The sequence below is a fragment of the Zootoca vivipara genome, chromosome 5, assembly GCF_963506605.1.
Source record: "Zootoca vivipara chromosome 5, rZooViv1.1, whole genome shotgun sequence".
Taxonomy (NCBI): Eukaryota; Metazoa; Chordata; class Lepidosauria; order Squamata; family Lacertidae; genus Zootoca; species Zootoca vivipara.
Window position 1 is genome coordinate 32489727 of NC_083280.1, and position 14892 is coordinate 32504618.

Genomic DNA, 14892 nt, shown 5'->3' on the forward strand with positions numbered 1-14892 from the left:
GAAACCCAAATAATATTATTAACACTTCATGTTGTAGAGATAAATGCTCTGCTAATGCAGCTAAAATAGCTTAATGCTATGTGATAACAGAAACCAGGAGCTATTGAACATTTAAAACTGACTGCTTATTAAGAGTCCAACCTATAATAAAAAGTATTTGTGGCTGTATATGTATAGATTTTGTTTGCAGTACTGCTAGTACTTGTTCCTCTTAATGACCTTCTAGGTTGATGCAGACAAATCACTTGTTGCTTCCTTTGCTATATTTGTGGTAACAAGCTTGGTAAATAAGCAGTCCAGGTAGGAAAAAAAAGAACCTTTCAATACAGAGTCCCCCATGTTCTGTTAAGAGTAGACACTTTAGTCCCATTTTAGGCACCTGAATGTCTGACTAATTCGCACAGAAATAACATTTGTTTCCTTTAAGAGCTCTGTTGAGCGCTTTCAGTTTTTGTGTGCAGATCTTATTTTGGGAAACTTCATTTTAGAAAAACATGTACCTGAAGTACAAAATGCTGGGCAGTAAACATATGTATATATGTGTAAAATGTGTTTAGTTCTTTGTACCAAATGATTCTAGTTCCTTGTAGCTCAGACAGAAAGAAGTGCATTCTGTGTTGTTGAAACTAGCAGCTTCAGTTCTTCTGATATGATCCATTCATGAGGTTGTACCACCAAAGAATGGCATCAGAAGCTGTAGTTAAACCAGATTAACCTATTTGACTTCCTAGTCCAATGTTGCCCACTTTGGTAACAGCGTTCTAGATTTTCACTTCTTAAAAGTATGGAATGGCTACATTAGGATGTCACGCTAAACTAGTGTAACATGATCATGGCTTGTGTCCCCCCTCCCCTCCCCTTCATCTTCTCTAGTTTGACTGACAAGAGGAGTGAAAGCTTCCCGATTCCTCCTCCTTCCAACCACACAGGGGAGGAGGAAGCATGAGAGCCCAAGGCTTCCTTACGCTTGTTCATGCCTAAAGTGGAATGCAAATGTGAAGTTTTATCTAAGCAAGCAGCCTATAATTTTAATCATTTGGGGAAAATTTAATGTAACAAAATAGGATTATTTTGCTGTGAATAAATGGAGGGTAAAAATAGGTCCCTGGCAGGGTTCAAAGGCAATTCTGAAACATTATTCTGTATAGATCATATAAGTAGTTGTTAATAAAAGCATCTCATACCGGTAGTCAGAACTAGTAAAATAATGTTAAAACGCTGCATGGCGTGGTATCATTTCTGTCATTGAGAGAATGTCTCTTCACCAGAGGGTAAATCACATGAATGAAGTTGAAAATGCACATTGTAATTCATTTCTATTTATAAACTTGGAAGCTTACTTGATGCTACTTTGGTGTTGGTGCGAAGACAAGATAGTTGAAAGGGTTGGTAAAGTGATACATCTAGGTCACTGGCATGAAACGTAATCTAGATGAGAGCTTATTGTTGTCTTTATGCCCCAATTAACTATGCTCGACTGTTTGCCTGTAGACTAATGACAGACCTAATGACAAAAGCTTGGTGCTCCTGTGCTGCTCACAAACAAGTGTTATCTCTTTAAAAATGCAGAAATTTAATCTACTTGGTTTTCATGAGGAGGCAGATTCCAATTTGAAGGACACTTGAACAGCAAAGAGCATTTGACTGATAGCATTCTGCAACCATTAGAGGACCACAGTTTTTGCCTAGGCTGAATAGCCAAGCCAAAAATTTTAGTCAATGGGTAGTTTCCACCTTCTCTACCAGCTTAATTTAGATTGCCTTTGCCAAGGGAGCTAGTCCCCTTTTCTTTCAGCAAAAGGGGCAAGGAGCAGAGAAAGTATGGCTGCTTTGACCACTGCTTGGCAGAGGTGCCTATAGTGACCTCAACCAAGCTGCAGTCAAAGAGCAGGATCCTTGGTCACACATTTGCCAAATAACTTCTACCCTTCCTCTGAAACTTGAGCCGGGGGAAGCAGCAAGGACCCACTGCACAGCTCTTGGGATGATTCCCATCCATCTTTGCAGCTTCACGCTTGGGAGGGACAGTGGTTGCTTGCCAGTGAGCTATACTGTAGAGCATTCACTATGATGGAAGGTGGCAAGCGAAAAACAGGGAAGCCTATAGTTTCAGTTTGGCTGGCCCTTTCAGCACAGAAGGCCTCAAGGATTAGAGCAGGGGTCAGCAAACTGTTTCAGCAGGGGGCCGGTCCACTGTCCCTCAGACCTTGTGGGGGGCCGGACTATATTTGAAAAAAAATATGAACGAATTCCTATGCCCCACAAATAACCCAGAGATGCATTTTAAATAAAAGGACACATTCTACTCATGTAAAAACATGCTGATTCCCAGACTGTCCACGGGCCGGATTGAGAAGGCGATTGGGCCGCATCCGGCTCCCGGGCCTTAGTTTGGGGACCCCTGGATTAGAGCTTTCTAAAATTTAAGAATAGCATTGAATATGCCTCAAATTAAGGGTGCAGATTTTATTTTTGTAGCACAATATTTGAAGATGTCCACTGCGCTTTGTTGACTTTCTGTTTTTACTTATTTTCTGGCAGTTTTTCATGTGCTGCTGTGTATTTGAACATATGCCAAGTTACAGTAGTTTGTTACTAGAATAACTAGTCCAAGAAACTAAATATTTACACAGCAGGCAATTTTCTGCATTCATGTGTTGTAGCCTCCACCCCTCCTTCTCTGAGATGCTCTGGCACTCCCCACTCAGCCCTGTACCACTTTTCCATTCACAATAAGGTGTACAGCTAAGATGGGTATTTCACTCAATCTTCTTTATTCCTGCTGCCACAACAGATAATATTTATCTAAAGACTTCACTTTGAGAGAACCAAGTAAGAGACATGCAGTGTAATGACAATTGATTTGTTAAAGAGAAATAATAAACCAAGGTTATATGATTATTTGAGGCATGTGATTTTAATTGTTATCTTATCCGTCCCTTTATTACAGTGACATCAATTGCTATTATAATGCATTACCTGTAGTTCTTAACTAACAAACCCTGCTTCCCATCCACCACCAACTCTCACAGCCTTTCTCAGCTCCACTCTCCACTCCACTGACTCTCAAGTGTCATACCCCCAACATTGAAAACCCCTTTCAAACACTCATCCAATCATCACTCATCACCAACATTCAAAAGTCACTCTCTCTCCCTCCCTAACACTATTGTAATTCTGCTAATATAGCACAGTATTGCATGCAGAATCATATAGGAAAACACTGGAACATTGTATGATGCAATTTTAAACAACTGAACGAGAAACTCTAACTGTATACCTTGGGTAACTTAAAATAAGGTTGAGAGAATGCAATCTACTTCAACTTGAGTTAGATCTGATAACTAATATTAGAAGCCTTAGTTATTCAGCCATATTTACAAGATTAAGCTAATGATAGAAATTAAGTACAGTACTGAATGCTTATGAAAGGAGCTGTCAACAAAGAACATTTTTTTTAAAAAAAATATGAGTTGCAATCTTTAGTTGTTTCGGCACAGAAGCAATACTGAAATCCATATTATCAATTTGCTGAGGATTTCTTACAGGAAGTGCATGTCTCTGTTAAATGTCATACAGGCATGCACTGCCTACAGAGAGCATAACACAAGGGCAATACTGCATCAAAGCTTTGCTGCTTTTGGAAAGAAGTATTCCTCTGCCAGGAATGTTGCCGCAGTTTCTGGCTGTCTTATACTATCTTGTAAAATTGCTTGCGGGATGCAGGTGGCGCTGTGGGTTAAACCACAGAACCTAGGGCTTGCTGATCAGAAGGTTGGTGGTTTGAATCCCAGGCCACATGACCTGGAAGCTGTACGCTGGCTCCCTTGGCCAAAAGAGAGATGAGTGCCGCAACCCCAGAGTCGGTCACGACTGGACCTAATGGTCAGGGCTCCCTTTACCTTTACCTAAAATTGCTTGATTGTAGACATTCCACATTCCTTGATGGCTTACTGTTTTTTTCTTCTGCTTTGCAGATGTGGGGGCACCGTAGGTGCGATTCTGACATGTCCACTAGAAGTTGTGAAAACACGGTTGCAGTCTTCCTCTGTTACACTCTACATCTCTGAAGTTCAGCTGAATACTGTGAATGGTGCCAGTGTTAATCGTGTAACTAGAGTTTCCCCAGGGCCTCTCCATTGCTTAAAGTGAGTACCAACCCTCCTTGTGTTTTCCTTGTGTTTTTTTAGTGTGCTGAAAGGTGCCCTTTTGCTATATACCCTTATGCCCCTTGAAAATAGAAATTTATATAAGGAAAAATTCAAATACGACTTGCTGGAGATGCACTTTATCTGCTGTTGGTAGTCTTCCTTGGCTTATCCTTATGATTTTGATATTACTGTACTGTAAAAATGTGACTGTCTTAGGTTATATGGTAAACCAGAGTACTGTACACAGTATCTTATGTTCGTTACTTTATTTGCTTTATATCCCACCCTTCCTCCCAGAGGAAGGAGCCCAGAGCAGCAGACACAGCAGTCACATATATTTTTTAAATACTAAAAACAATTTTAAAACATTCTAAAAAGCAGTTTAAAACATTCTCAACCAGTTATCTCAGGTTTGCCAAGAACAATGTATTACAGCCATCTCATGCCTGGGTAAACAGGAATGTTTTCAGATTTCTCTTGAAAGGAAATAATGAGGGAGACAGACACATCTTACTAGGGTGGGCGTGCCACAGATTCCTGTCATGGGTCACTGGTACATCACAAACGAGCAATAAATAACTTTTCTTCTGTTATCTTTATGGCACCTTCTTTTGAAGTTGTTTGCTTCTGTGCTTGAGTTTTCAGGTTTTAGAAAGTAAACTCCAGGTCACGGTTTGTGCACAACCTCCCATACATAAGACAAGGTGAAATCCTATTTGCAGATAAGAATGTGCCCTGCCAGGTGAAACCCACCATTTTGATCCATCTTTAATGGCTACCGAAAACAAAAGGGTCTTGATTGCTGTGCTCTGATATACTTGTCTTGGATAAAAGGGGTCTTGCCTTCTCCATTTCTTCTTGCACTGATATCTGATTGTCAACAATAATTCATATTGGATGTTAGTGTTAACTATTAATCTATATTTCATTCACTTTTTGTAGGTTAAATATTTGTTTTTTGGGGAAATGGTTGTCTTCTGGTTCTAGCAAATTTATATTTCTTGAAAGAAACTAAGTCCTTGAAACGAAAAATAATAATAATGGCCTGCTGCACAATCCTTTGCATTTTGGCTTCCTGTTTTGAGATACAATTGGTCTCTAGAAAGAGTTCTGTAATAATATTTCAAAATTATAATTCTATCTCTTCAGTGTGACAACTGTCTGGCCATCAACCCAGTTCACAGCATAGCATGACTGCCTCCTTCCTACATACATTCTTGGGTGTTAAGACTACCTCTTGGTAGTGCCATCACCCGCAGAGGATGAGGGAAGGAGTAGTAACCCAGGGGGAGGGATTTTTATGACAGCCCCTAAATTGTGGAATTCCTTCCCCACAGGTGAGCATCTGGCACCTTTAATGTACACTTAGGTCCCACTTATCAAACACAATGCGGTTCCCAGGAGATTGTTGATTAGGCGAGCATTTGCATAAGAAGCTATTCCATTGCAAAGCTAGTGTCATAGTGGTGGGGACTGTGCTGTGTCCCTCCCTCCTTGGCAGGGCAATTGGTTTATTCTGCCCTTTCCTAGCTTGGTGCCCTCTATATGTTTAGGGCTATAACTTATCAGACAGGTGTTGTCTAAAACATCTGGAAGGCATCATGTTGGAAAAGTCTGTTATATAGGCTGCAAACAGCTTCTCACCATAGTTTAAAGGAATCTGAAGTGGTCTGTGGCTATCAGACAGATGAAAGATTGCTGCTGATTTGAGTTAAGGTGCGACAATGAACAACCACTGCATGAAGAACCCAAGTGTTGCTATTTTTGAAATAATATGTTTATTAATTTTTGAGAATACAACGTTGTGTTCTTGAGTTTTCTTTGCAGCTTGCAGTTGTAGGATCTATAACATGGAATGATCTGGGCATCTTTCATTATGAACTGTGAACAGTTTATGGTTTCTGTAGTGCTTATGTAAGTAGGATTACAAATTTAGATCTGAGTCCAAAGGACAAAACTGTTCTGATAGAAAAGCACAGAGAAATCATTTGGCAGAAAACCCATAAAGAAGTAGATTAAAATGTATTTTGATCAGTATTTATCAGACAGTAAATGACTTGTACAAAGTAGTTGCTTTTACAGATTTACTTTTAGCTAATAGTTGTGTTGAACTAGGAAGCCCTACTTTGGGCATTCTGTCTTTTCAGCCCCATCCACCTCATCCCATCTACAACATGCATAGGTAATAATGACCTGTCTTACAGTGTCATTGTAAAAAGAGGGATCCAGAAATGTATTATTTCCTAAGCATCTTCCGGTGTCTAACAAGAATGACAAGCTCCAGCCAGCCTCCTGTGCTGAGAATAGGCTGATGGGTTGTCTTCAGTCATGCTGCCTTTTCTAAAATTTTCTAAAAGCATAAGCAACTGTGGGGTACTGAGCCTTTCATACTTCACTCACTCTAATAATTATTTGTGCTTATGGGACTGAGAAATGTTAAGGAGTGGCAACTAAAGTGCCTGGAAGGTTGCTGTATTCCTTGGGGTTCCCTCCCCCTAGTTTGTAGAATTTTGTGGGATACTTAATGGTGACATGTTTGACAATTTCAACCTGAATGAAAGTTTGCCTTTTAAGATTAAGAAATGGCTTTAAACGTAACAATGAAATTAACTACAATCCCTGCAGTATCTTTCATGTATTGCTTGCTGTACTGTTCGTTGTTGGTGTTGTGCAGTGACATACTCCATAGTTAAGATTGCAAAATCATACCTTACACTCTACATAATTAATCCTAGATGCATTGGCATTCAGGAATCCAGCCTTGCAACATACCTCAGACCTCTCAGTGGTGATTACAAATGGCGCAGTGTAATTTACAAGCAAATCCTTTTTAAGACTACATGCTTCAAACATGACCTTTGGTCTTGCACTTGGGATAGAAGAATGAGGCAGAACAAGATTTTTATTCTAGTGCGGCCTGCATAAATAAACTGAGTATTTAAACCACTGTGTTGGATTGAATGTAGGTACTTGGATCAGTTCAAACAGTTCCAAGTGAATGTCTCTTGCAACATTGTTTGTAGATTGCTTAGTTTTTTATGTCATTAACCTGTATTTCTGTTTGAACAAGAAGTGCTTTAAAGAAATTTTGACATTATTGGACACTTTTATCTGTATTGATAAGCATAATGTGGTGCATATTGCAACATGCTGATTAGATAACAAGTTTGGCTTTGAACCTAAAGTTACCTGAATTCATCCTGAATTCCTAGTACCCCTGGAGCACTATATTTTAAGGGTTATAATTTAAATACCCAAATGATAAGTGCCGTGTCTTGTTCCCTGATACCTGTAGCGTCTAACTCTTCTCATCCGGCTTTAAACAAATTCTGTCCTGACTTCTTAGGAAATGTGATTTCTCTTTAAAGGCACTTTTTGATGTGGCCAGTTTTTATTTTTTTATTTAACAAAATTTATATAGAGGCGACTTCCCGTTTGCCGGGGGTTACGTTCTGAACCCCCGCACACGTCTGTGAAATTGCATGAAATGAGGAGCTGCCTGTCAGCTCAACAAAGCTCTGCTGATGCACACAGAAGAAGATTCCCCACACATCATTTGAGCTGGTCAAGGAAGCCCTGCTGCCCCTCTGACTCCCCAGGTGACTCTCCCTGGAGCCTAAACCACTTCAGACTCTGGAGAAGGTCCACTTGCCAGCTGGAGTAGCAGTGGGGCTTTGCCGAGACTCATCAGGTCTCTCTCCCCACTTCTGGGTGGGTGGGTGTGCTTGTACTGCTTGATTTTTTTTAATTGAAAAAATCCTCTTAAGTAGTTTGCAGTAATAAAAATAGTTTAAAACAGGTATTAAAAATAATCAAAAATAATAAAAAAAATAAAGAAATATTCATAAGAAGCAGGAGCTTGTCCTTTTCCCTGCCTCAGGGCAACCAAGGGAGACTAATTCCAATGACTGGACCTGAGCCCCGACTAGAACACGTCTTAACTAATATGTGTCATCCAAGAACAGTTGCAGCTGCCCCAGCTCTCAGCAACTGCAAGTTTATATTATTCTTGCATCCCACCTTTCCTCTAGTTAGGAGCACAGGGCAGCCAACAACACAAAATTAAACAATTGTGCAAGAATAAAATCACCAGGACCATTCGATCATAAAAGCACATTAAAATCAGCAGTGACATTATGTGCTGTAGTTTTTAGCCCTGCTTCCCTGCATGCGAGCAATTGTAGGGTAGACTCAAGAACAGTTAAGTCAGCATTCTCAAACTGTGGGCCAGGGGCCACCAGTGGGCCTCAAGACCACAGTATCCTGTGGTTGGACATAATGCTAACAGCTCTCTGCATACACAGTGCAGATAGGTACACACAGGAATGGTTGTTGCTTAAGGAGCGAGGCTGCAGCAATGCAGCATGCAGTGTAGGAAAAAAAGAAGTGAATGGTGTGGCTGAGGGTGAGAGTGGAGGAAGAACTATGGAAGGTGGTGGTGAGGAGTACCGGTAATTGCTCACAGTAGTTCAGAATGCTTTGTAGCCAAGATCCCCAGTCAGACAGGGGTGGAATGATGATGATGTGACTCCATGGCAGGAAGTTGGGCTGGGCTGGGATCCTGTCTACAAAGAGTCCTGCAAGTGAGCATGGGGCTTTCTTTTTTTAAAAAAAGAAAAATGTACAAAATTACAAAAGAGCCCCCAAGCATTTGTTTGGTTCCTATGGTGTAGAAAAGTGCAGTGTATATATATATATGCCTGTTTGTATATGTTTAGTGCTTCGAAATAAAATTATTTGATTCAATATAACTTCAGTATACCTAAATATGTAGCTGAAGAAAGTGAAATTGTAGCTGAAGAAAGTGAAATTGACCAATTCTATGAAGACCTACAACACCTTCTAGAAATGACACCAAAGAAGGATGTTCTTCTCATTACAGGGGATTGGAATGCTAAAGTAGGGAATCAAGAGATAAAAGGAACAACTGGCAAGTTTGGCCTTGGAGTTCAAAATGAAGCAGGGCAAAGGCTAATAGAGTTCTGTCAAGAGAACAAGCTGGTCATCACAAACACTCTCTTCCAACAACACAAGAGACGACTCTACACATGGATATCACCAAATGGGCAGCATCGAAATCAGATTGATTATATTCTCTGCAGCCAAAGATGGAGAAGCTCTATACAATCAGCAAAAACAAGACCTGGAGCTGACTGTAACTCAGATCATCAGCTTCTTATAGCAAAATTCCAGCTTAAACTGAAGAAAGTAGGAAAAACCACTGGGCCAGTAAGATACAATCTGAATCAAATCCCTTATGAATACACAGTGGAAGTGAGGAACAGGTTTAAGGATTTAGATTTGGTGGACAGAGTGCCTGAAGAACTATGGATGGAGGCTCGTAACATTATACAGGAGGCAGCAACGAAAACCATCCCAAGGAAAAGGAAATGCAAGAAAGCAAAATGGCTGTCCAACGAGGCCTTACAAATAGCGGAGGAGAGGAGGCAAGCAAAATGCAAGGGAGATAGGGAAAGATACAGGAAACTGAATGCAGATTTCCAAAAAACAGCAAGGAGAGACAAGAGGGTCTTCTTAAATGAGCAATGCAAAAAAATAGAGGAAAACAATAGAATGGGGAAAACCAGAGATCTGTTCAAGAAAATTGGAGATATGAAAGGAACATTTCGTACAAAGATTACCATAATCAAGGACAAAAGTGGTAAGGACCTAACAGAAGCAGAAGACATCAAGAAGAGGTGGCAAGAATACACAGAGGAATTATACCAGAAAGACATGGAGGTTTCGTACACCCCAGGTAGTGTGGTTGCTGACCTTGAGCCAGACATCTTGGAGAGTGAAGTCAAATGGGCCTTAGAAAGCATTGCTAATAACAAGGCCAGTGGAAGTGATGATATTCCAGCTGAACTATTTAAAATTTTAAAAGATGATGCTGTTAAGGTGCTACACCCAATATGCCAGCAAGTTTGGAAAACTCAGCAATGGCCAGAGGATTGGAGAAGATCAGTCTACATCCCAATTCCAAAGAAGGGCAGTGCCAAAGAATGCTCCAACTACCGCACAATTGCGCTCATTTCACACGCTAGCAAGGTTATGCTTAAAATTCTACAAGGCAGGCTTAGGCAGTATGTGGACCGAGAACTCCCAGAAGTGCAAGCTGGATTTCGAAAGGGCAGAGGAACCAGAGACCAAATAGCAAACATGCGCTGGATTATGGAGAAAGCTAGAGAGTTCCAGAAAAACGTCTACTTCTGCTTCATTGACTATGCAAAAGCCTTTGACTGTGTCGACCACAGCAAACTATGGCAAGTTCTTAAAGAAATGGGAGTGCCTGATCACCTCATCTGTCTCCTGAGAAATCTCTATGTGGGACAAGAAGCTACAGTTAGAACTGGATATGGAACAACTGAGTGGTTCAAAATTGGGAAAGGAGTACGACAAGGTTGTATATTGTCTCCCTGCTTATTTAACTTATATGCAGAATTCATCATGCGAAAGGCTGGACTAGATGAATCCCAAGCCGGAATTAAGATTGCCGGAAGAAATATCAACAACCTCAGATATGCAGATGACACAACCTTGATGGCAGAAAGCGAGGAGGAATTAAAGAACCTTTTAATGAGGGTAAAAGAGGAGAGCGCAAAATATGGTCTGAAGCTCAACATCAAAAAAACCAAGATCATGGCCACTGGTCCCATCACCTCCTGGCAAATAGAAGGGGAAGAAATGGAGGCAGTGAGAGATTTTACCTTCTTGGGCTCCTTGATCACTGCAGATGGTGACAGCAGTCACGAAATTAAAAGACGCCTGCTTCTTGGGAGAAAAGCAATGACAAACCTAGACAGCATCTTAAAAAGCAGAGACATCACCTTGCCGACAAAGGTCCGTATAGTTAAAGCTATGGTTTTTCCAGTAGTGATGTATGGAAGTGAGAGCTGGACCATAAAGAAGGCTGATCGCCGAAGAATTGATGCTTTTGAATTATGGTGCTGGAGGAGACTCTTGAGAGTCCCATGGACTGCAAGAAGATCAAACCTATCCATTCTTAAGGAAATCAGCCCTGAGTGCTCCCTGGAAGGACAGATCGTGAAGCTGAGGCTCCAATACTTTGGCCACCTCATGAGAAGAGAAGAATCCTTGGAAAAGACCCTGATGTTGGGAAAGATTGAGGGCACTAGGAGAAGGGGACGTCAGAGGACAAGATGGTTGGACAGTATTCTCGAAGCTACCAACATGAGTTTGACCAAACTGCGGGAGGCAGTGGAAGACAGGAGTGCCTGGCGTGCTATGGTCCATGGGGTCACGAAGAGTCGGACACGACTAAACGACTAAACAACAACCTAAATATGTATTTTATTACATGTGTGCTTCTTTTGCAGGATGATTTTACAGAAGGAAGGCCCTCGCTCACTTTTCCGGGGATTGGGTCCTAATTTAGTAGGCGTGGCTCCATCCAGGTAAAATGAACAAATGTTATCATAGCTTATTTAGGTTTAGGAGATGTGCAGACTTTTCCAAAGTAATTATGTTATCAGACAAATAAATCTTCTAATACTTTTCCTTCTTTTGAAGCCACTGGGCACATTTTTGTGGGGTCAGCGAATGATTTGTCTCCAGATTTTGCTGGGGGAGGTGATTCCTGCCATTTCCTTCACCACCAGCCTCCGGACAATATGTTTATTGGACCAACAACATTTTCACAAAATGAGCATGCTTTTTGAGTTGAAACTTGCCCCATGGTTATAAAATGTTTTTTCCCCTTTTATGGACAATTTTAACTTTGTGGCGTTGTTCCCCCAAAGCATAAAGGCGATTATATACCATTTTTGCCAAAGAAAGGCCTGCAGAACAATGTTAACATTGGGCATGGAGGACCAGTGCATCAAATTTGCAGTTGCATTCAAAGCCCTGTGAGTTTGCACTGACCAGAAGCAGAAGTGCAGGGCAGTGCTTCTTTCCATATTGCTATGCCTGTGCTAATGGCTGAGTGACCTGAGTTCTGGGTCCATTGGAGGATCCATGGGGATTTGAATCCAAAGCCACTAGTGCTTGTCACCTGAATCTCCCCATTTCAGGGCTTTCCACTTACTATCACCAGTGATAGCTTTCTACCTGTTAGGCTGCAGCTGTGATCTCTGCCGTGGTGAAGCCCATCACCACTCTTCCTCCTCTGCTGGTGGAGGTCAGCAGAGCGGGACCTAACTGGCATCCTCCCCACCCCTCTCTCCCCAGCAATCAGCAATACAGGGCTAGGATTACACTGTGAAGCTGATGTAATTTCATTTGGAGGTCAGTAACAAGTCCTAGAGGTTTTCTGTATTTTATACTGTACAAAACACTCAAGTGAAACAGAAGAATAGACTTACTGCAGATGATTTGTTGCTTTGTTTCTGTAGAAGACAATAAATGTATGGAATGAGCTATGGAAAAAAATCATTAGATTGTAATGTCAAAAGAGTTGGAGGCATATGCCAAGAAACAGCTGTTCTGTGCATGAGTCACAGTGGCTGCATGCCCAGTTTTGGATGTGCACTAAGACACAGTGATCTGTTTCCCCTGAATTCACTCCAGCCACCTTTTGTAAGAAATAAAGATTTGATTCTGGCAGGTCCAACTTTCAGCGCACTCCCACTTTTCTATTGGGAACCACTTTAGACGCCATGGATGTATTCAGCCATGATATTCTTATTCTAGGTAGTTTTTTGCTTTGTGTGCAACATTTTGCTTTTTCAGTACTGTATCATTTCCATTTTGTATATTGCTCTGCTTAAAGTTTCCACAGTGCTAAATACTGTTTGCTTTTGTTCTGTTGTAAGCTGTTGCCACGTAGGCAAATAATTGTAGTTGTTTGGTAAGCAGAGGGAAGAAGGACCATTTGTATATCCTTAAAACAAAGTGTATATTACAATAGTGGACTAATGCAGCAGTCCCAGGCATCTTGTGTAAAAAAAAAATCAAGGTGGCTGGTTTTAATGGAATTGTGTCTACAAAATAACACTGTAAAAATTTTTTTTGTCTTGTTTCTCGTTCAGAAATCACAGCTGTATCTGATTCCTTCACAGCCATTCTCTTTGCTTCTTAATATTAAAACCCTGACTTAAGGGGTGTTAAACTGTCCAGTTGGAATTCAGCCAAAGTTTATTTCTGGCTGGTTTGTGCCTCATATAAATCACATTTATTGTGCAAAATAACAGACAATACAAACCACAGCAATATAAAAATGAAACAGATTCCTGTCTTGATGATAGATCCTAGTATTGCAACTCCACTCCTTACAACATTTTTCTTTTTACCTAGCCCTTTTCCATTTCATAAATATTTGGGGGTGCTGTTGTGCACAGTATTTTTTTAACATTGTGGTCCAGAAATTTGTGCCTCTAATAATGCTCAGTAATATGAGTGCAGCATTAGAGCTGGAAGAGGCTTGAAGACGAACGCTTCATTTCCCCTCACCCACCAGATGCTTTCCTTTAAAACTTGCCAATAAGAGATTAGTCTGTAGAAGCCATCTTGCATTACTTTGTAAGGAAAGTGGGCAAAAAGTAAGGTGCATCATATGAGATGGGACTAGTTATTCTAATAAGTTTAATGCAATAGTTTGGTGTATAAGCTATAGAAAGGCGCAGGCAGTCCTGTGTATTTTGTGTTTCAGATTAGCCTCGGGAAATAACCTGTTTCTCTCCCTTTCTCAGTAAAATGTGGCTGTGGACTTTACCCAATTTTCATGCTAGGCTTGTCCATTTGCTAATGTAGTCTCAGGCTTATGAATGAACATAGCACACTTTTTCCAGTCATCAACCGTGGACAAATACTTTTGTGTTTCATTTAAACACCCACTAAGTAGCTTTAACAGCTTCTCTGTGTTTGAATAAGCTTGTTTCTTAACTTGTATAGCATACACCATTGATTATGGATTCCATTTTGTTCATTACATCACGTAAAACAACCACTTTATCAGGTCCTTGTGAAAGGCCGCATGTTTGAGGAACTAATGATGTTAACTTAATGTTCTGTTTCATGAAGACTTAAGAGGCTGTTCATATAGCAACCTCTGATGATTGTATGTGGGTTTTTTTATTTTGTTACAACATGCAAAATGTTACTACCATTAAAACGTCAATGTACATCAGTTAAATTTTAGAGTATTACAGAAGTATTCCTTGGTGTGTGCTTAATTACTATTTGTACATTAAATATGTTTTAAGGGACTTCTTAGGAAATATAGAATAGCACAAATTTGAAACAAAGCTGTTAAAATAATTATATAATAAAGATTGAAGAAAATTCTCTCCTGCCCCCTTGTGGCAAGATGATATATGTTGCAGAAAGTTGATTATATGAATTTTTTTGCAATAAATATATATTTACTAGGGTAGTTTGTTATCTCCTTTAAACATTTAAAACTAAATATATATACTTGCATATCAGGCACTTTAGAACATCTCAACATGAAAATGAGGTGAAGCACTAGTTTTTTTGTGCTGGATAGCTTCTTCAGGAATGGCTTGAAAGGCTTGGGTGTGCTCTGTGGCAATTTTAAGTCCCTTTTTAAAAAAGTGGACCACTTTTTTAAAAACTTGCTGGATTTTAAAAAACCCTAGCTCAAGTGTTAAATAACTTTTTACTACTTTGTTCTAATTAATTAGTTAATTTAAATTTGTATACTGGCCTTCATCTGAAGATCACAGGGTGGTTCACAAAATAAAAATAACAAAATTGTATTCATCAGCTGTGTTAGCAAGTACACTATATGCTCCTACTACATGTAGCTGTTGCCTGG

General features: G+C 40.2%; 1 protein-coding gene across 2 annotated transcripts in view; it reads left to right on the plus strand.

Moving 5' to 3' along the window:
• The window catches only part of SLC25A36 (solute carrier family 25 member 36), a 43573-nt gene that overhangs the window by 13308 nt on the left and 15373 nt on the right, over nt 1-14892 (plus strand). For both annotated transcript variants that reach the window (XM_035132950.2, XM_035132951.2), the window contains exons 2-3: nt 3978-4148; nt 11492-11569. In XM_035132950.2, the coding sequence (XP_034988841.1) occupies nt 3978-4148; nt 11492-11569 (249 nt within the window). The remainder of the gene's footprint in view (nt 1-3977; nt 4149-11491; nt 11570-14892) is intronic.